The following is a 22516-nucleotide window of genomic DNA, read 5'->3' on the forward strand; positions in this document are numbered from 1 at the left end:
CATCCTCTGACACTGTATTGAAATTTTACACTTTGTAGTTCTTAAGAAATTTTACTGTCTGTTCAATATTTCTGTGCCGGGCAGGAGAGATGATCCAGGAACCAAGCTCGTGGCGGTAGCAATACAAATCTTTATTCATGTGGGTGCCCAAGAATCAGTTGGGCATGAGTGTAGCGGGTTAATCCATGTGGAGCCCAAAACCACAATGGCCAGCTTCTGCCTCCCGGTCTGCATGCCTCACCTCCTCTAGGAAGGGATGTGGAAGAGAGAGAAACCAGAAACGGAAGTGGCTTTTATAATACCATAAGTGGGAGGGGCTGGAAATGGTAGGGGCTTCCCTAGCAACTGTTGCCAGGGATTTAGTTGGTGGGAATTAGCAAATATCCTGTGGGGACTTTAGGAAGGAGACCTTTAGTCATATGTAAGACAAAGCAGAAGATTGGTATATAGATAATAATATTAGCATGGTAATAGGGTGATTTGTGGGACCTGCCAAGTTCAACCACATCTGCACAATTTCCCAACATTTCTGCCTACTGTATTCTTGCTCTGTATAACATGACAGACAAGAAAATCTGAAAGCATGATGCTCAGTCTTTCCAAGTCACACATTAGATGATCCATGAGCACTTCTTCCCTCTTTGCATGGCTATTTTCATTCATTCCAGCAAACGCTTTTTGAAATGAATGTTTCTTCTGAGCTCTTCTAACTAATCAAAACTACTGTGTGGGGTTGTACCTTTCATAATGTTTTAATTAGTAGGATCTCTGTTCTCACATCTTGCAGACTCATAGACCTATTATGCATGTATACATTGACACATGCAGACTCATTATATGTACAGGTTTCTATTCACATATGTAAACACATCCCAAGGTAGAGACATTTTCAAGTTTTACAGAGGAAAGCAAATCTAGTGATGATCAGCAACTATGGATTCATAATTACACTGGGTAAAATCAGAAATTTTAAGTAACTATAAAAATTGTAGAGACTGAGGCAGGGAGCCACAAAGAGGACAACAAAGATCACGGCGTCAAAGCATTCTTCAGTGTGATCTATTCAGGAAGAACAGATCACCATGCTTTACACTCTATTAAATAACAAGAAAATAATTTTATTATAAGCTATAGGATTATCAGTATAATGCTGGTAATTTATTAATGATACTTAGCCAGTTGAATCTAGCAACATATCAAGAAAATCGTTCTCCAAGTTCTAGTGAGATTCATCCCTGGGAAGCAGATGATTGAACATTCACCAGTCAGTGTGATTCATCATATCAACAGAAAGAAAGACAAAAATCATATGGTCATATTAACTGATGTCAGAAAGGCATTTGACCATATCCAACATCTATTTATGACAAGGAGCCTTCAGAAATGATAATGGAAGGACAATTCCTCAACATAAGAAAAGGCATTATGACAAACTCACAGTCAACATTATTTGAAAGCTTTCAGCCTTTACCAAAATATCAGGAGCTAAGCAGAGATACCTGCTATCACCAGTATTATTCAACAAGTCCTTGAGGTCCTCACCACTGCAATCATACAAGAAAGCACTGGGAGTGTTATATATGTTGCAGGAAGAAGTCAAACTATCACTATTTGCTGATGACATGAAAATATACCTACATAACTCTCAAAAAAACTGCTGGAAATAAATTCATTAAATAGCATCTTACAAATTTAACACACAAGGGGCCATGCCACGGCACACCTGGTTAAGCACACATAGTATTAAGTGCAAGGATCTGTGCAAAGATCTGGATTTAAGCACCCTTCTCCCCACCTGCAGGAGGGGACACTTCACAAGTGGCGAAGCAGATCTGCAGTTGTCTCTCTTTCTTTCCCTCTCCCTCTCTATCTTCCCCTCCCATCTCAATTTCTCTCTGTCCTATCCAATAAAATGAAAAAAAAAAATTGCAGCCTGGAGCAGTGGCACCAAGCTGTTGCAAATAGTAGAGAGTTCTTCCTATGCTTTTCTCCAAGTATTTGGTGGTTTCTAGCCTAACTATCAAATCTTTCTCCATTTGGAGTTAGCTTTTGTCTGATGAAAACTTTGTGGTCTGTGGGACTATGTGAAAGCTTGGTAGAGCTTAGGGGAGCTCTCCCATCCTTGGATAGAGGTCTCGTAAGACACCCCACTTGTTAGCCTCTCTCCTTATAGAGATGAGCCAAGAGGAAAATTCTCCCAGACTCAGTTTCTCCTTGTTAGTCTCTCAAGCTCACAGAATGCCCACTGCCTCTCATACTTAGTTCATTCTCTTGCAAGCAGACTAAGTGCCTTCTTGCTTCAAAGTTCATTCAAAGTTCACACATTCACTATAACTTCACCATTTGATCATATAGGAGAACACACTCTATCATACACCCTGGCAGTGAGACCCCATATTCTATTTCCTTGTACCCTTTGATATCTGTGATTTACATCAAGCCTTGTTTTTCTCCTTCTCTACCTCACCTTACTGGTTTAACCCCTATTCTTTTCTCAAATACCTTTGGATAATTAACTCGTCTGCAACATGGAAACTAATTGTCTTGACCTTTATGTATCTTATCAATTCTTGCCATACCAACCCCCTACCATGGGTACAAGCTGACCTTTAAGAAACCTGTAATTTCTGACATATGTGAAAAATGTTCTTTGTTTAGGCCAGTATAAATCCTGTACCCATCTCCAAATAAATGGATGTTCATACCAGAATATCTCCCGATGCCTCTTTCTATTTCACACAGCCACTAGAGCTGGTGAGGGAGGGTTGGAGGTTTACCCCCCTGTTTGGAGCCACTACATGTGAGCACCAGCAGTGGTCCAGTTTCATTCTTCTGCATGCTTCAACCCCAATCTCCAAACACTATGTTGAATAGGTTCTCCTTTTTCCATTTGCTACATTGAGCTCCTTTGTCAAAATTATTTGTCTGTAGGTGTGGAGCTGATTTCTGGGCACTCAGTGCTATTCTGCTGGTCTAGGCGCCTACTTTTTGTCCCTGTACCAAGCTATTTTGACTTGAGTGGCTCTGTACTATGCTTTGAGGTTAAGAAGAATCATGCCTTCATTCTTCCGCTTTGCCCTTAGGATTGCTTTGACTCTCCTGTATATGTTCTGTCTTCAGGTAAATTTTTGCATCTTTTGTTCTGCTCTCTTGTAGAAAATCTGTTGGGAACTTGATAGGAATTCCATTAAATCTGTATTGGCTTGGGCTGAAAAAGACAGCATAATGGTTATGCAAAAGACTTTCATGCCTGAGGTTCCAAATTCCTAGGTTCAATCTCCAGTACCTCCATAAACCAGAACTTAGCAGTGCTCTGGTAGCACTCTGTGTTTATCTTTCTCTCTGTATCTCTCTGTCATTAAAAGCAAACAAACAAATGAATAAATAGTCTATATATGGTTCTGGGTAGAATAGTCATTTTGACAGTGTTGTTTTTCCAATCCATGAACATAGGATGTCTTTCCATTTCTTTGTATCCTTTTCTCTTTCCTTGAGAAGTATCTCATAGTTTTTATATATAAAGGTCTTTCACTTCTTTTGTTAGGTATGTTTTTGCTGCTATGGTGAATGGAATTTGTCGGGCTGAGCTTGAAACAGAAGGGGTTTTTAGGAGCAGAATTAGAATCATACCAACAATTCCCCATTTCTTTTTAAGTAATGGCCATAGTATCAGGAGTGTGGGGTGAACAGAAACCTGTATCATACAGGTGTTTTCAAAAGAACTGGCATACGACATGGAGGGACAAAATAGGAGAGCAGCATGAACCAGTATGATGCCAAGGGGAACGTTTCCTACCTCAAAGGGAAAGGCCTAGCAGGTGAAAGGGCATTTCTTGCCTCTGGGGGCATCAATTACCTCTGGGGGCGCTTCATGCCTCTGTGGGTATCTCCTGCCTCAAAGGGCATTTCCTGCCTCTGTGGGCATGGCCTAGTAAGGAGGGGGGGTTCTGTATTTGGGGCAGAGCCTGCAGGCAAGGGGACATGGCCTATAAAGTCCCAAGGCAGCTGGCTACAGTCAGTCTTTGAGAAACCCAGCAGCGTAAAGGGAAACTGCTGTAAAGTTGTGTAAAGTGTCCAAGAGGTGTACCAGTAAGTCCGACGGACGTGTCAGTTGAAAGCAGATGACCACAGAAGAAATGCCAGGGGATGAAACGCTGCACGTCTGTCTCCATGGGGAATGTCGGCCACCAGAATTCTGCTTTTCTGTAGAGAGTAAGCTTTGTAGTCTGTGAATCTATTTCTTCAGGTCGTGCCAGGTCACATCATTGGTTTCCAGGGGTGTGTTGTAGTCATTCCATCTTGTGGGCGATGTCAGAGAACAGGGGTCCAAATGGATTTCCAGGAATTCCATTTGAGTAGATGCTTTTTCATGTGAAGAATTGACAGCTGAAATTCACTTACTTGTCAAACAAAACTTGTAGCAGATTAAAAGTTTACTATAATTGATAACTCCATTATAATTGGAAGTCCTTTCTAGTATGATTTTAAGGCTGTTTAAACAGTTTAAACTCAATAAAATGTGGAAAGGTAAACAGAAGAACCACGGTTAGAAGCCTCAGGCATGAGAATCATTAACATAATCATTGCACTGTCTGCCCCGCCCATAACTCATACCGTTTTCAGGATTAAATGTTTCAGGATTAAATGTGCCAAGACATAAAAAAAGTAATCAAAGGAGGGAAAAACAAATTTTTGGATTGTTTCTGGATGTCTCTAGAAATCATGGCTGTGTCCAGCATTTTTTTTAAGTCAATGTCAAACAAAAATTTAGTCATTCAAATCATTCTCTTACGAAATGCAACTTGAACCAGATTATCCAGATCTCACCATATAGCATCATGAGTCCCTGGAGGGTGTTCTAGTTCAAAAAGCTCCACAAAATTCCATTTAGGGTGCTTCTGACTGTTCCTGCTGGATTGCTTCAGGCACCTATTTTTAAAAGTGTCTTCCCATCGAAGAAAGAATCCAATCAGGAGAGTAGAACTAACCATGTGTCTCCATTCTTGGGGACTGCCAGGGTACTCGAGAATGCTCCTTAAACTAGAGTAGTCCTTCTCAGTGGGGAAACATGTGAGAAGAAATCCAGAAAGTCCCAGGGGAAATATCCGTGCATATCCCAAGCTCTATGACCAAATTGTGGCCTGGAGCAAAATGTAGTCCTTCTCCTCGGGAAACATGGGAGAAGGAATCCAGAAAGTCCAAGGAGAAATCTTAGTGCATCTTCCAAGCTCTACGATCATGGCCATAAGAAACCAAAGTTCCTGGTCAGGGAACCGAAGTGTGACCCAGAGCAAAATGTTCCAGAGACAGAGAAACTGTCTCATGATGAAACAGTAGAGGCTTTGGCAAACCTCTTCATAACTAGAAAGACAACCCATGGCAGATGGGTAGCCAAGTTTACTTATCTGGAGGATGGGCGGGTTAGGTCCCATGTCGGTGCCAGTCCCTGTTCAGGCGCCATTATATCGGGCTGAGTTTCACTGATGGGAGACAAATGACCAGGGACTCCTGGCTGAGCTGTACGCAGTATCTCTTTATTCATGCAAAACACAGTGCAATCTAAGCCAAGATAAGCTAAACTAAACTAAAAACTAACTAAACTAAAAACACAATCCTATATATACTCTCCAAGTAGGGCAGAAACAGGATGTTACTCAGAGAGGGTGGAGCAAAAAGTGACTGGTGCAAATCAGGGTGTACTACAAGAGGGGGCAGGGCAAAAAAACATCATGAACTAGTGGGGATTAAACCAATGCCTTGCAGGCATGCTGGTGCTTAGTTATGTAAATAGAACACAGTGTTAAGCAGGGGGGATTAAACCAAATGAAACAGAAGGGGTTTTTAGAAGCAGAATTAGAAGCCTACCAACAGAATTCATTTTTGTGTTTCTTCTTCTTCTTCTGGTTTGATGTTTGCACAGAGGAGTATCACTGATTTTAGACTGGGAGAGGGAATATTTTCCATGTACAGAAACCTGGTCGCAAGACTCTGGACATCTCATCCAGAGCACCACACACAAGGGCCAACTCCATGAGTGGTGTTGTAATATCTCGTCTCCTCTCCCTGCTTTTTCCTTTTCCTATTTGTATTTATGATTTAAATGGAGAAAAAAATGTTTTTGGAAATGGTAAGATTGCATAGGCATGAAATTCAAGAAGAAAAGTCTGTGTGTGTGTGTGTGTGTGTGTGTGTGTGTGTGTGTGTGTTGCTCTAATGACAGTGAAAGGAAGAGGAAATTAATAACAAATTTGGAAAAGTGGCAAATATGTGAAAACTTAATAATACATTCAACCAATGGATCAAAAAAAAATCAATCCAGGTTTGGTAGATATCTCAGTGTTTTAGGGCACCAACTTACATGCCTAAGACCAAACAAGCAGCAGATTCAAACCCCAGCCCCACCATATGCAGATCTGAGCGGTGTCTCCATTCTCTCTCATTCTGTCATTCATAATAACTAAATGCTTAAAAGGATTGAGGTACAGACAAGTGAAAAGCAAAGGAAGAATAAAATGAGCACAAAACAAGCAAAAGGCACATTAATGTTAGAAATAGTCATTGGCCATTATATTTACAATCCTATTTGAGTTTATAAAGCCAGAAATAAACCTAAAACCTCCAGATTTGAAGTGAATGGGCATGGTGGTGTGGTTCCACAGTCTTATGTACACACACAAACCTACTGCTTGATGGATTTCAACAGTAAGATTTGGCACAGAATTGTATCTATCTTACATAAAAATCACACAGGCTTTCAAAATGTCTCTTTGTTTGCTTGTATAGTTAAATAAAGGGGGGAAAAAAACAAAATGTTTCAGGCTGCTCAATTCTCTTGAGATTGCTTTCCTTGTTGCCATATGACTTGAATTTTCTTGTTACATCACAGCTCAGTAGTTTCATTTTTCATCTCTCTAGGTCATGGGGAGAAACACGAGGAGCTAGTTACCATGGGAGGCACTGACTCCCATATTACCAGTGAGGGGCAGAAATCCTCAGCAACTTCCAAAACAACAAGGAAAGGCAAAGAGAAGCCTGAGAAAGAAAAGACAGGGAAAGAGAAGCAGGCACCTCGATCTGAACCCCAGGTGAGTGAGGTCCTTGTTCTTGCAAAGGCTGACGGTGTTTCCTTTGGGTTGCTTCCATGTGGGAGAAAAAGCAGCCAGGTTCTTCTCCAGTACCTGTGCTGCTGAAGACAGAAGCGGGAGCTTCCTTCATGCACGTTCTGTGGAAATGATACAGGCTAGCCACATGCAGCAGTCAAAGATGAAGTGAGATTACTCAGAGCACACAGCATGTATTTCTTGGCTGGAAGTCTCCATTTCAAAGAAGCTTGATGGAGTCCCAGTTAAAAGTTCTGGGCAGAGTCACTCTCTACAGATCTTGCGTTACTACAAGCCTCCCAGCCCAAGTGGAGTCAGTTCATAGCCATAAACAAACGATAGCAGTTTGGGTTGCTACTTCTGGTATAGTCCTTTTCCTAGAAGGATCTTCTTTGTTTTCTAGGACCTCTGAGTTACTTATCTCGCCCCCTTGTCTGTGCAGCTCTGCAGCCAGTCTGAACCGCAGAGTGGCCTCATTCAGGAGGGACACACTGATCTTGTTGGCCTTGGGAAAGGTCTGCCAGTCCCTCTCCCAAGGCCTGTGAAATATAACCATGTACCTATTTCTAATACACCAGAACAAAAAAAAAATGGCAGGTGTTCCAGCATACAGACAGGGTGTGTCCTCTGCAAGATACACCCACCTGTATTCCACCACTGCAGCCATTTCTCCAGCTGCTGGATATGGTTCCCTCCCTCCCTCCCTCCCTTTATTTTATGTGCCTTCCTTCCTTCCCCCCACCTCCGCTTCCTTTCCTTTCTTTCTTTCTTTCTTTGTTTCCATCACTAAGGATTATTACTGTGAGAAATTCAGAGGAATGGGGAGAGAGCAAGAGACAGTAAGAGCGAGAGAGAAAGAGAGAGAGGGAGAGGAGAGAGAGCGAGAGAGAGGAGAGAGAGTGAGAGAGAGAAAGGAGAGAGAGAGAGGGAGAGAGAGAGAGAGGAGAGAGTGTGAGAGAGAGAGGGGGAAAGGGAGAGAGGAGAGAGTGTGAGAGAGAGGAGAGTGAGAGAGGAGAGAGCAAGAGAGAGAGAGAGAGAGAGGAGAGAGTGTGAGAGAGAGGAGAGAGTGTGAGAGAGAGGGAGAGAGAGAGGGAGAGAGGAGAGAGTGAGAGAGAGAGTGAGAGAGAGGAGAGAGAGTTAGAGAGAGGGAGAGAGTGAGAGAGAGGAGAGAGAGTTAGAGAGAGGGAGAGTTAGAGAGAGAGGAGAGAGGGAGAGAGAGGGAGAGAGGGAGAGAGAGAGAGGAGAGAGAGTGAGAGAGGAGAGAGAGTTAGAGAGAGAGGGAGACAGAGAGAGGAGAGTGAGAGAGAGGAGAGAGAGTTAGAGAGAGAGGGAGAGAGAGAGGGGGGGGAGGGAGAGAGAGAGAGAGGAGAGAGAGAGAGAGAGAGAGGAGACACCTGTAGCACTGCTCTATCACTTGTGAATGCTGGGGCTCAAACCCAGTATCTCACCATTGCAAGCCCTGAACTCTACCCAGCAGTTCACCACTCTGATCTTGCACCTGCCTTTATTCAACAGCTTCAGTAAGAAAAAGCACCACAGGGGGAGGCCGGCAGCTCACTCAGTAGAGTGGACAATCGCAGTGCCAAAGACCTGTTTCAACCCCGGGTCTTCATTGTCTTCATGGGGAGTTTATTTTAGCAGAACTCTATCTAAATGAGCTGGGTGGCACCAACTGGTTGTTAAGACTAGAACCAGAAGAAAGGCAGACAGAGAAGGTGCAGAAGTTAGGCAAAGCAACTGTTTAATTCACGGTAGCTTCAAACATACTTAGCTCCTTAGTGACACTTGACTTTGGCTCAGCTGGTCAAGTCAGCATGGCATGAAGAGCCACCTCTGCCTCATGGTGTCCTTGCTTAATTATCAGCCGGTATTATACTGCCCGGGAACCTGCACTGGCACTGCCATATAGGTCAAGGCTGGTACCTCCCCTTATGTCAGCAGCTCTGAACTGCTGTTTCTGGATAAGGAACATTTGTATCATCTTGGAGTGAGAATTGTCAGGTGCCATGCCAGATCGAAAGAAAGAAAGGAAGGAAGGAAGGAAGGAAGGAAGGAAGGAAGGAAGGAAAAAAAAAAAAAGAAAGGGAAAGAAAGAGACTCTTAGTCAGCCCCAGAAATCTGTGAGTCAATAAGTCCTTAAGGTGATTTTAGTGCACACTAAAAGTTGGAGAGTTACCATCCTTAGAACTGCGACCTCCCCCTGTATGATACTGAAGGGTTAAGGATGACATGGAAAAATAGCTCAACTGGTAGAGTACAGGCCTTGCATGACTAAGGCTTTCAGTCTGACTTCTGGTGCCACATGTACCAGAGTGGTAGTCTGGATTTATAGTTAAATACAGTTTTTTGATACATGCATAACATTTCTAAGTTTTCTGCAAAACACTCTCAAAACTCTCTCATCACCAGGACCCGAAAACCGTCCCTCTGACTCCCAAATTCTTTAACTTTGGGGCAAAACACCAAACCCAGTCCAGGTTGTACTTTGTTTCCCCTTCTGTTCTTACTTCTCAACTTCTGTGCTTGAGCGAGGATCAGCCCATAGTTATCCCTCACTCCCTTTTGGGGGGCTTATCACACTTAATTAACATCATTCTTCAAATATGAAGAGGCAAATACCTCAAAAAAAGAAGAAAAGAGACATGCCCAAGACAAACAACAAATTGAAGATAAAAACAGTTGAAGATGGTTAAATGCTCTAGATGCCAGTGTCCTTACTGATTAAAAAAAAAAAAAAAAAAGGAAAAATTTGGGCTTAGAATTTCTTTGAAATACTGTGGGAAATCACACTGGGAAAACTGAAGTACTTCCAGATTCACTTTAACAGAGCGCTTCTGAATTTTTTTTACGATTTTAAATTTTTTAATATTTATTCCCTTTTTGTTGCCCTTGTTTTATTGTTGTAGTTATTTTTGTTGTTGTTATTGATGTTGTTGGATAGGACAGAGAGAAATGGAGAGAGGAGGGGAAGACAGAGAGGAGGAGAGAAAGATAGACACCTGCAGACCTGCTTCACCGCCTGGGAAGCGACACCCCTGGAGGTGGGGAGCCGGGGGCTCCAACCGGGATCCTTACGCCGGTCCTTACTTTTATCTTTTATAGAACTAAAGAACATTAAAGAAGGCACTCTCCAAGTCGCAGTTAGAAACCTTTGGTACTTTATTGGCTACATGAATTTGGTGAAAGGAAGATTTCAGACATATGTATTTGATGATGGAATGAGAAAGGGCTGTAGCTATAGGGAAAAAAATATCCTACATGGGGTGGAGTTAGTCTCACTCTCTCAGAAGACACTTCATCCACTTTTGGGTAACATTCCTGCTGTGTGGATAGATGCCCTGATAATGTTCATTTTAGGGATTTCATTACCCGTAGGTGAGTGAGAGGGGGTTTATCAAGAGTCAGGGTCCTCTACATTTTACCAAAGTGTCATAGTTGGTAAAAATTAGTCGAAGAATGTCTATTCTTTGACATTCAAATATTTAGAACAGTTCTCAAGGATAAAATAGGATACACGCTAACAATGGAAATAATCCAGAGGACCTATGTGTTCTAAAGCTATCATTACAGTCTTAGAGTCAACACTCACGGCTCGGGACCACTGGTATTAAATGTGATAGACCATTAGAACTTTGCTGCTCTTTGTGAGTTTTTTTTTTTTTTTTTTTTTGGAGATAATCTTCACGAAAATGTTAGTTCTGTTTCCTAATAATCCATCCTTCACAGTGATTCTAAAGGTGTCTTTCACCATATGTCCATTAGAGGGCACAGCAACCCCAGGAAAGGGACTCGAGTGACATTAGAAACACTGACATAAACACGTTTTGAAACCAGACTCTAATGTTGTGGCCGGTGCAGTGCTGCAGAGACAGAAGTCCAGGTAACACTTCAGGTCCTGAGTGTTTTTCACTTAGTGTGAGAGAAACCTGCTCTAGCTGAGAGTCAAAATGGAAACCGAGTCAGATGCAGTCTGAAGAGTGGGCTCAAATAGAGATGAACGAAGGGGTGGGAAAGACTTGCGTTGTATAATTGAGAAGAAATAATTTTGTAGAAAATGTACGATTGTTGGGGCCAGGTGGTGGTGCACCTGGTTGAATGCACATGTTGCAATGCACAAGGACCTGGGTTCAAGCCCCTGGAGGGGCTTTGCGAGTGGTGAGGCAGTGTTGCAGATATCTTTCTGTCTCCCTTCCCTTTTCGATTTCTGGCTGTCTCTATCCAGTAAATAAACAAAGATAATGAAGAATATTTCTAATTACGATTGTTTAAGACTGAGAGCTGACGTGGGATGATATTCTGTGCTTCTAAAAATTGTGCTGAGGGTTCCGGCAGTGACACACACAGTTGAGGCAGATATCACTATTTGCAAAGACCTGGGTTCAAGCCCACCCCTGACCCCCACCTGCAAGGGGCAGCTTCACTAGTGGTGAAACAGTGTTGCAGGTGTCTCTTGTTCTCTTCTTTTTCTATCTCTCCACCTCTCTTATTTTCTTTCTGTCCTATCAAATAAAAGAATGATTTTTTAAAAGGAAAATAAATGGGTACAGGAAGCTGCAAATTCACTCTGTAGCCACTGAGCACTGAGCCTCAGTGAGACCAGCCTGGTGGGAACAAAAAAGAGATGGGAGGGAGAGAGAGAGAGAGAGAGAGAGAGAAAGGAGGAAAGGAAGTAAAAAATAAAGAAAGAATTTTGATGAATGAATGTATACTTGAAAATAAAACTGGGGCCAGGCAGTAGCACAGTGGGTTATGCGCATGTGGTGCAAAGCACAAGAACCAGTGTAAGGATCCCGGTTTTAGCCCCCGGCTCCCCACCTACAAGGGAGTCGCTTCACAGACGGTGAAGCAGGTCTGCAGGTGTCTGTCTTTCTCTCCCCCTCTCTGTCTTCTCCTCCTCTCTCCATTTCTCTCTGTCCTATCCAACGACAATAATAGCAACAACAACAATGATTAACAACAAGGGCAACAAAAGGGGAAAAAATGGCCTCCAGGAGCAGTGGATTCCTAATACAGGCATTGAGCTCCAGCAATAACTCTGGAGGCAAAAAATAAATAAATAAATAAATAAAAGCTTAGGCGGGGTAGGTGGCATAATGGTTTCTCTGTTTGCATGTTGAGACGAAGTTTGCACATAGTGAAATGTAACAATCCAAAATATGCTGTTTAGTGAGTTTTGACAAGTGAATTTACCATGCGACTCATATCTCTATCAAACACGCTGGGCTATTTCCATAAACTCTTTTCAGTGAACAAGTCACCTCTTCTGGAATTTCATACCAGTGAATCAGACAAGGTGTATTTCTTTGAGTTTAACTCCTTGAACTCAGCTTACTGGCTACCTGTGAGAATAAATCACATTATTTGTTTTTGTAAATATAGGAGTTTATTTCACTGGGGAAAATACTTAACAGTGAAGTCACGGCTCATAATACAAAGTGTTAGACCCTTCTGAAAGGAGGAAAGAGAATAAAGGTTTTCATCTTGTTTCATCAGATGTTCACCACTCACTCTCAACAAGAAGACCCCAATAAGCCCTACTGGGTTCTGAGGCTGGTCACGGAACACAGTGACAGCGACTTTTTCGAAGTGAGAAAAGACACGGAGCGAGCAGATGAGATCCGTGCATTGAAGCAGGCCTGGGAAACGGCTGAGCCAGGAAGATCAATCAAGGTTAATGCTGTCTCAGAGGGTTTTGTTTTGTTTTTTTCCTCTTTTCATTCCCAGGTGTGTTCTGAAAGAACAGGTGTGTGGTAAAAGTACATAGCCATTGCTACAGGGATGGAATTGGAACTCTGTCAGACCTTTCCGAGTTAAATGTCAAGTTCACATTTGGACATGGGGAAAGATGACTTGGAAATGTAGGGCATATACTGATACTACTGACTGTCAGTTTATCTCATACCTCCTCAGAACTTTGAATATGTCTATCTCTATTTTTACATCCCCTAGTAAGAACGCTAAAAAAAAAAAATGCTTGGGAGTCAGGTGGTAGCGCAGAGATTAAGCGTATATGGTACCAAGCACAAGGACCAGCGTAAGGATCCTGGTTCGAGCCTCCGGCTCCCCACCTGCAGGGGAGTCGCTTCACAGGCAGTGAAGCAGGTCTGCAGATGTCTGTCTGTCTCTCCCCCTCTCTGTCTTCCCCTCCTCTCTCCATTTCTCTCTGTCCTATCTAATGACAACAACAAGAGCAACAAAAGGGAATATGTAAAGAAATATATTTTTTTAAGAAAATGCTTGATATGTACTTTTGTTAGGTAGATAAAAACAGATGTTGATTCTTGAGGCTACGCTTATCTCATATTCCCCATATCTTGTTGTAACACTTTTATTAACATGTATCTCCTGTGCTGACACAGAGTTTTTAAGGCAGATGACAAAAGCTGCAAGACAGCATGCCTAGCACAAACACACTCCTTTCAGGATCGCTTCTTCATTAGTTCTAAACAGAATACCTGGTAAAATTATGGCTGGGTCAGAGACTTAGTTTATTTCATCATTTGAAAGGGCTGGCCTGGTTCTCGCAGCCTTATGTATTTATCCTGTTTTCTTTTCGCCCTGTGAAGTCTGTAAACTGTTGGTAATACCTGTTCTGTAGGCAGCTCAGGCTCGTCTGCGTTACCTCCACCAGTACATCAAGAAATCCGAACTTGAGGCTCTCGCACCTGAGAGCAAACCTCATGTGCATGAAGGTCAGTAGCCCCACTCCACCCCACCTTCCTAAGGATCCAGTCCCTGCACCGCTCAGATGGCAGTGAGCAAGTCCTGCTTGGCAGACAAGAGCTGTGTCAGAATCCACTTAGTTAAGCGGCTGTAAAAAACATGGGAGAAATATCCTGAGTTGTTTTATTTTTGCCAAAGAGATGTTTAGTGTTTCCTCAAGTAGACATCCTTTTCCCATTTGAGAAATATTTTATTTCAGAAATAAGAGTGAATCTCAGTTAGAAGATAGCAGAATACAAATTTGGAAATTTGCGCGTTCTAAGGGCAGTAACGATAAATAATAACAAGAATCATAATGGTAAGACTAGATACTTTCTTTTATTTATAAAATGGAAATACTGACAAGACTACAGGATAAGAGGGTCAGGTTGGCATCATGGTAGCATCCAGAACCCTGTGGCAGAAACAGAGTTAAGATAAAATGCAGGATAAATTGTTGACTATTCATGGACCTAGAGGCAAGAATATTGCAGATGAAGATTTGGGGTCTCCGTTTTGGAAAAAGCTTGTAGATCTGTTTTTGGTATATTCCAAGGGGCCCATGACTTTACTAGTTTTTGCTGGAGCCTGACAGCTGATATGCAGGTGGACCCAGGTTATTGTCCAGGGAAATGGTGTCATACTTGGAGAAAGGACTAGAAAAAGCAGATACTTCAATTTTTTAACATTTATTTGCTCATTTATTTTTTTACCTCCAGGGTTGTCACTGGGGCTAGGTGCTGGCATTACAAATCCCATGCTCCTTGTGGCTATTTTTTCCATTTTATTGGATAAGACAAAGAAAAATCGAGAGAGAAGGACAGATAGAGAAGGGGAGAGAAAGAGAGACAGCTGCAGACTTGCTCCTCTGCAGGTGGGGAACCAGGGTCTTTAACCTGGATCCTTGCTCAGGTCCTCGTGCTTTGTACTATGTGCGCTTAATCAAGTGCACCACAGCTGGACCCTCTAGAAAACTAATTTTTTAAATTTATTTAATTAGATATTCATTTATTTATTTTCCCTTTTGTTGCTCTTATTTTTATTGTTGTAGTTATTATTGTTGTTGTTATGGCTGTCGTTGTTGTTGGATAGGACAGAGAGAAATGGAGAGAGGAGGGGAAGACAGAGAGAGGGAGAGAAAGACGGACACCTGCAGACCTGCTTCACCACCTGTGAAGCGACTCTCCTGCAGGTGGAGAACCAGGGGCTCGAACCGGGGTCCTTACCGCCGGTCCTTGCGCTTTGTGCCACCTGCGCTTAACCCACTGCATTACCGCCTGGCTCCCCAGCAAACTAAATCTTTACTGATAAACATTTCTTCCAGCCAAGCCACTTTATAAGAGCCCTATTCAGCTCTATTCTAAGGTAATTTTAAATATGTGCCTACCCACAAAATTGCATCCCACACGGAAAGCCCCACCAGAGCATAGTTCTCACATGGAGACAGGACTTTCTCTAGGAGCAAATTTATCAGCAGCTTCAGTGGTCTATTAATGCCATGGCCATGTGTACTATCTCACCTCCAAAAATTTTATTATAAAATTTTTTATTTTATTTAAAAGAAGGAGACATTAACAAAATCATAGGATAAGAGGGGTACAACTCCACACAGTTCCCACCACCAGATTCCATATCTCATCCCCTCCCCTGATAGCTTTCCTATTCTTTATCCCGCTGGGAGTCTGGACCCAGGGTCATTGTGGGATGCAGAAGGTGGAGGTTAGGTGGTGATGCACTGAGTTAAGTGCATGTCCCACCATGAACAAGGACCCTGATTCAAACCCCTGGTCCCCATATGCAGGGAGGAAGCTTCACAAGCAGTGAAGCAGTACTGCAGGTGTCTCTCTGTCTCTCTGTCTTTCTTCTCCCCTCTCCTCTCAATGCTTCTTTGTTCTATCAAGTAAAACAGTTAAAAGTTGTTTTATACAACCACTATTGGGAATGGGCGGCAATGCACCTGGTTGAATGCACATGTTACAATGCACAAAGACCCAGGTTTGAGCCCCCAGTCCCTACCTGCAGGGGGACAGTTTCACGAGTGGTGAAACAGCGCTGCAGCTGTCTCTCTGTCTCTCTCCCACTCTCTCACTCCTTTCCCTTTCCCTCTCGGTTTCCGGCTGTCTCAATCCAATAAATAAATAAAGATAATTAAAAAAACAACAACAACACTATTCTCATATCGTGACTCAGCTTTCAGACATACTGGCTGCCTAGCTCATTCACGTGACCTTCTGCAATAACAGTACATTTGCCTTTGCTAATGTTCTGGTTCAGGGTTGCAGGCTTTTCATGCCACCTGCTCCACATCTGTGCTTCCTTAAACATTATTTCTTTTGTACGTGGTGTCATCTCAAAGGCAAGTTTTTCTCAGAAGTGTGCTTGTTATCTTCCAGTAGAAGCATCTGCGAGTGGCATGAAAGACACAGACAAGAAGAATTCCCTGACTGTAGATGGCAGAGACTACTCATCACTGGGCAGCTCACTCTGGAGGAAGTGGCAAGCAGCCAAGGGCTTTAAGGACCTGGCGAAAATAACAGGCGGCGAAGGAGGGAAGGAAGAAAGAGAACAGGGTCTGCATAAGGAAAAGCACTGTAAGTCTCGCTGCCACTGGCAAGATAAATGTCCATTTTGAGGTAAACAATTTGGAGAAGGTGGTTGATCTGTGTATACGTATACTGAAAATGAAATTAGAGTGGCCACATATAAAAATTAAGTACAGGGACTTTTTTTTTTATTTTTTTATTCAGACTTACTGAACCACCTTCTCCCTCTTTGGTGAAGAAATCATCATTGAATTCCTTTAGGTTGTTATTATTATTACTACCATCATCATTATGATGATTAGTTTGGTACTTAAATCTCCTTTTCTGTGTTCTGAGATTCTATAATACCTGTTAAGCATTTTTTTTTATTTTTAAAAATTTTATTTATTTATTTATTTTCCCTTTTGTTGCCCTTTTTATTGTTGTTGTAGTTATTATTGTTGTTGTTATTGATGTTGTTGTTGTTAGATAGGACAGAGAAAAATGGAGAGAGGATGGGGAAGACAGAGGGGGGAAAGAAAGACAGACTCCTGCTTCACCGCCTGTGAAGCGACTCCCCTGCAGGTGGAGAGCCAGGGGCTCAAACTGGGATCCTTATGCCGGTCCTTGAGTTTCGCACCATGTGCCATGTGCGCTTAACCTGCTGTGCTACCGCCCAACTCCCATTAAGCATTATTTTAAAGAACTTCTTTCTCCGATAAATTCTGTAATGCTCTGTCTTCATAAATGTCTGCTAGGGACTCATTTCCTTGAAGAGATACCATCTGACTTTTACTCAGGTCCCCTGTTTATTTCATTCCTGTTTGCCAGGTTGAGGCTGATAGCTGTCCTCTGCCAGCAGTTAGAGCTGTGACCATAGGACTGAGCTTCTCCTTAGTTTATAAGGGTGGCAGCAAGGAGGAGGACACCTTAGAGCCTCAGAAAGTCATGGCGACTCTTGGCATTTCCAAAGGAGAAAAGGGAGGCGCCAGAACTCGTGGGATGACCCAATGTTGAGTCTCTGCTTCTCCAGCTCCCCCAGGCCATCAGTGCAGCCCTGGGATGAGCAGGACTGAGTCTCGACTGCCTCACCCACACCTGTGAAATCTCCATTCTGACTGACTCCATTCTCTTATTCCCAAGCAGCTCTCTGTTGAGGTTGCGAGAGGGCGATGTTTAGCCAGAGTGGCTCTATTTTCACTGATCTTTCTTTTCTGGTCCAAGGGTGACTTATATCTGGCAGTTCAGAACTTTGTAACTGTACATTCCAGTGGACGTTTCCCAAGGCCAACACTGTAGAGCCTGCAGCATCCCTATTGTTTATGGCGGATCTGCTCCCTTAACAGTGGTGACTGCGAGACACTATTCCCATGTGCTTCCTCACTCTCTCGCTACTGTTTACAACTTGTACAAACCGTCATGTTATTTTTTCAATAAATATTTGTATGCCTCTTATTTACTTATTTATTTATTTATTTATTTGGGTAAAGACAGATATTGAGTGAGAAAGGGGAGTAGCAAGGGAAGGAGAGAGACAAAGGTAGCACAGCTTTCTTGCTTGTGAGGCTTCCCCCTCCCCCTGTACGTGGGGACCAGGGGCTTGAACCTAGGTCCTCATGCTTGGTAACATGGGTGGTCAACCAAGGACACTGTCACCTAGCCCATACTTTTTTTTTTTGTTCTCTCTTTTATCAAGACAGAGAGGGAAGTTATCATCTTGAGCAAGCTGTAAATTAAACATATGATAGTACTGTTGGAAAATACTATAATCACATGTTAAGACAATCAATATTAAATCACTAATATTTTTTTAAAATAGGATAATATTTCAAAGTTATGGTGGGTGGGAAAGAGGTAAGACCTTTTGAATGAGAGAGAAGCTGGTATATTATCTCCATAAAATCAGTGCTGAACTGGAAAACAAATGTTAGGCTAATTTCAAAGTTTAGCAGATGAGCTGAAGGCACAGAACTAGATGAAAACTACTGATTCAGATCAATTGCAGCAGCAACTGAAGTCAACGCTGTTTCCTACTTCTGCTCTAGTGAAGAACCACACACTTGGTGACTTACCACAAGTGAATGAATTCTTTACACTTCTTGAGGGCAGGGATTATGGAAGTAAGATATTGGCAGGGATTAATTCCTCATGGAGGTCTTGGGCCAGAATGCTTCTGTTTTCAGATTTTAGGGTGTGGTGACCCCTTAGGGTCTTATGACTCCTTTTCTCACACTTAAGACCAAGAGCATTGCATCTTCAAATGTGTCTTGGTCTCTCTCTCTCTCCCTCTCTCTCTCTCTCTCCCTCCCTCCCCCCCTTACCTATTAGTCCTCCCTCCCTCTCTTTTCTGTGTCCACTGCTTTATCTCTCTTTTGGGTTCTTCTTTTTGCCTCCCTGTTTTGCCAAACAAAAGTTCTTGAGACTAGCTTGAGCATACCTGTTTACCTAAGACTATCTTTCCATGAAAAATACTTTCCTTAATAATATCTATAGAATTTTTAAGCCAACATAGTAATTTAGGACATAGACATTTTTTGGAGGTCCGTTTGTGGCTGACTAGCACAATTTCCCAAACAGCAGGGATGTGTGGTGCATGAAAGAGTGGTGCTGTCATCAACAAAAGAAAACACAGAGGCTTGTGGCTTGGTACCTATAAGAAGCCTATCTCACTGTCCACGCCAGAAGAGATTTATGATGTTGAGACTCCTTAGAAAAAAAAAAAATCCAGTGCTTTCCCATGGCAATTATTGCAAATAACAGTAAACTTTATGGCAAAAAGAAAATGTAATTGATAAGATTATAGCATGCAGAGACTGTGACACTCATCAAGGCAATCAACAGCCCTGCCTAAAATTGAAGAGAAAGCTCTGAGTCCTAGTGAGTTTGGTTAAATTCCACAGATTCTTTGCTATCCTGTGTGAACAAAGGAAAGATCACAGAGGACCTAACCTATCTGGCTAAATCAAATGTTCAAAAATCAGAGAAAAGAGAGACAATTTTATATACCACCAGAGCTTTGAATCTGTCTAACTATAACACAGATGTCCTTGGGGAAAACAAATTTTATAGTCTGGACTAGAAGTTCATGGGAAGGGAATTTCAGCAACCCACTCACTACACAGTGGTGGAGAATGACTCAGGTTGTTAGTGGAGTGGAATACAGACACGTACATCGGAAGAAATAAATTTTATCCATATGTGAACAACTGTCCTGTAGACAATTACTTCCCCCATAAAATGATCTGGGGGAAATGGTGTTTAAGGGAAAACTTTAACAGAATATTAGTGATCATTCGTATGCTGCCGTAGTATGCTTCTGAGGAAGTCACCTTAAAATAGGGATAAAAAAATAAATGATGGGGAGTCGGGTGGTAGCACAGCGGGTTAAGCGTACATGGCGTAAAGCACAAGGACCGGCATAGTGATCCCAGTTCGAGCCCCCGGCTCCCCACCTGCAGGGGAGTCGCTTCACAAGCAGTGAAGCAGGTCTGCAGGTGTCTATCTTTCTCTCCCCCTCTCTGTCTTCCCTCGTCTCTCCATTTCTCTCTGTCCTATCCAACAATGACGACATCAATAATAACTACAACAATAAAACAGCAAGGACAACAAAAGAGAATAAATAAATATTTTTTAAAAAATTAAAAATTTTAAAAAATGAAAGAAAAGCCAATGGAAAATTCATTAGTTAAATACTAGCGGAAGAGATTATTCAGAAAAATTACTAAACAAACAAGAGCAATAATTACTTGCCTTCTAGGAAATCAGAATTGAATTCCAAAAATGTAGGAATGTGTACTTTTTAATATAAGTGTGTGGGTTGTGCTCATAAATTGGGCAACTCAGTAATATACAGGGAAAAACAAGCAGTCAATAAAAACCTGGTCTGAGGGAGAACAGCTGACCGGATGGTTACACAGACACTGAGCTGAAGTGGTCTCAGGGGAGCCAGGTTAAATGCACGTGTTTAAAACGCTCAGTAACAATGTTGTTATAGACTCTTTGCTTCAAGAGTTCAGTAAAGCTCACCAAAAACACAGAGAAGAAATTTATATGAATGTCGACTCTTTATTTGATTACAAAAAATCTGGGGTTGACTGTAACAACTGAAATGAAAAAAAATCTGCTAGAGGGACTCAACATGACAGTTGAATTAACAGAAGAAAGAATTAGCCAACACGTAAGATATCCAATCTTTGGAACAATAAAAAAAAATATGTATCTTTTTATTTCTTTTGGATCAGTGAATATAGCACTTCTTTTATTCTCAATTTTGGTGGTTTTGGGGGTCATTTTTCCTTCTGTTGCTCTATTAATGTTTTCAAAATAAAATAAATATTAAAAAATAATAAAAATATAAAAAGCTCCTGGTAATTTGATCTTAGTGATTATATATACACTTATTTTGTTATATATACATACATCTTGTTATATACGCATGCATCTTGTTATATATTCTTTGCTTTTTTTTTAATATTTATTTTATTTATTTATTCCCTTTTGTTGCCCTTGTTTTATTGTTGTAGTTATTAATTGTTGTCGTTGTTGTTGGATAGAACAGAGAGAAATGGAGAGAGGAGGGGAAGACAGAGAGGGGGAGAGAAAGACAGACACCTGCAGACCTGCTTCACCGCCTGTGAAGCGACTCCCCTGCAGGTGGGGAGCCGGGGTTCGAACCGGGATCCTTATGCCGGTCCTTGTGCTTTGCGCCACCTGCGCTTAACCCTCTGCGCTACAGCCCGACTCCCATATTCTTTGCTTTTAACTGAACTAAAAGTTTCTTGAAGTTAGGATACTGTGTCTCAAAAAATTTTATATTCCACTCCAATAAAAAGATTAAAGCCATATTAAATAAGACAGGTCCATTCAGTGTTTGTAACAGAAAGTGTTATTTTCAACTGTAATGGCATATAATGTAATTTGGTCTTTGTTGGTTCTCTTTGAAAGCCTAAAACTCTTTTCTGTTTATCTCACAGTGTCTCATTCACGATCCCCCGCCATTCTAGAGATATCTCCACGGCTTATTCGAAAGAAGCTAAAAGTAGTAGACATAGACCAGTATGTACGGTGAGTCACAGCAAACGCGATGAACACCCACAGCTGCGCCCACATAATCTGGGCTTGCTGGACCACTGAAAAGCGAAGTGAAGGGCGATGAAACAGCTCTCTTGGGTAATGTGCTACTTTGCCATGTGAAGAATTCAGGTTCATCCCAATTCCCACTGCACTGGAGAAAGCTTTGGTGTGGTGGTGTCTTCATTCTCCCTCTCCCTGTCCCCTCCCCTCCCCCTCCCCCTCTCCCTCTCCCCCTCCCCCTCTCCCTCTCTCCCTCTCCCTCTCTCCCTCCCCCTCTCCCTCTCTCCTTCTCCCTCTCCCTCTCCCTCTCCCCCTCTCCCTCTCCCTCTCTCCCTCTCCCTCTCCCTCTCTCCCTCTCCCTCTCTCCCTCCCCCTCTCCCTCTCTCTCTCTCCCTCTCCCTCTCTCCCTCTCCCTCTCTCCCTCCCCCTCTCCCTCTCTCCCTCCCCCTCTCCCTCTCTCTCTCTCCCTCTCCCTCTCTCCCTCTCCCTCTCTCCCTCCCCCTCTCCCTCTCTTCTTCTCCCTCTCCCTCTCCCTCTCTCCCTCTCTCCCTCTCCCTCTCCCCCTCTCCCTCTCTCCTTCTCACTCTCCCTCTCCCTCTCTCCCTCTCCCTCTCCCCCTCTCCCTCTTTCCCTCTCTCTCTCCTTCTCCCCCTTCCCCTCTCTCCCTCTCCCCCTCTCCCTCTCCCTCTCTCCCTCTCCCTCTCTCCCTCCCCCTCTCCCTCTCCCTCTCTCCTTCTCCCTCTCCCTCTCCCTCTCTCCCTCTCCCCCTCTCCCTCTCTCCCTCTCTCCCTCCCCCTCTCTCCCTCTCCCTCTCCCCCTCTCCCTCTATCCTTCTCCCTCTCCCTCTCTCTCCCCCTCCCCCTCTCCCCCTCCTCTTTCCCCTCCCCTCCCCTCCCCCTCTCCCCCTCTCTCCCCCTCTCTTCCTTCCCTGTCTTTATCAAAAAAGAGGAGGAGTGGGAGAGGAGGGGGAGAAAGACAAGAAGAAGAAGAGGGTTGAAAAAAAAATTAAAGCGAACTACTTTATTTTCAATGTGTCTAAAGTTTTAGAAGTTTATGATTTTTTTTCTGTGTCAGATTTAGCAAAAAGATTCTGTCAATCATAAGAACATTTGACTGCTT

The 22516-nt window shown here is 42.7% G+C and overlaps 1 protein-coding gene across 6 annotated transcripts in view; it reads left to right on the plus strand.

Moving 5' to 3' along the window:
* Nucleotides 1-22516, plus strand: part of ADGB (androglobin) — a 152147-nt gene that overhangs the window by 119351 nt on the left and 10280 nt on the right. For 4 of the 6 annotated variants that reach the window (XM_060188709.1, XM_060188706.1, XM_060188708.1 and 1 more), the window contains 5 exons: nt 6916-7085; nt 12594-12770; nt 13699-13792; nt 16196-16393; nt 21298-21388. In XM_060188709.1, coding sequence (XP_060044692.1) covers nt 6916-7085; nt 12594-12770; nt 13699-13792; nt 16196-16393; nt 21298-21388 — 730 coding nt within the window. Of the gene's footprint in view, nt 1-6915; nt 7086-12593; nt 12771-13698; nt 13793-16195; nt 16394-21297; nt 21389-22516 lie in introns of those variants that run through there. The other 2 variants (XM_060188707.1, XM_060188711.1) reach the window with 2 other exon arrangements.

Source organism: Erinaceus europaeus, chromosome 4, assembly GCF_950295315.1.
Source record: "Erinaceus europaeus chromosome 4, mEriEur2.1, whole genome shotgun sequence".
Taxonomy (NCBI): Eukaryota; Metazoa; Chordata; class Mammalia; order Eulipotyphla; family Erinaceidae; genus Erinaceus; species Erinaceus europaeus.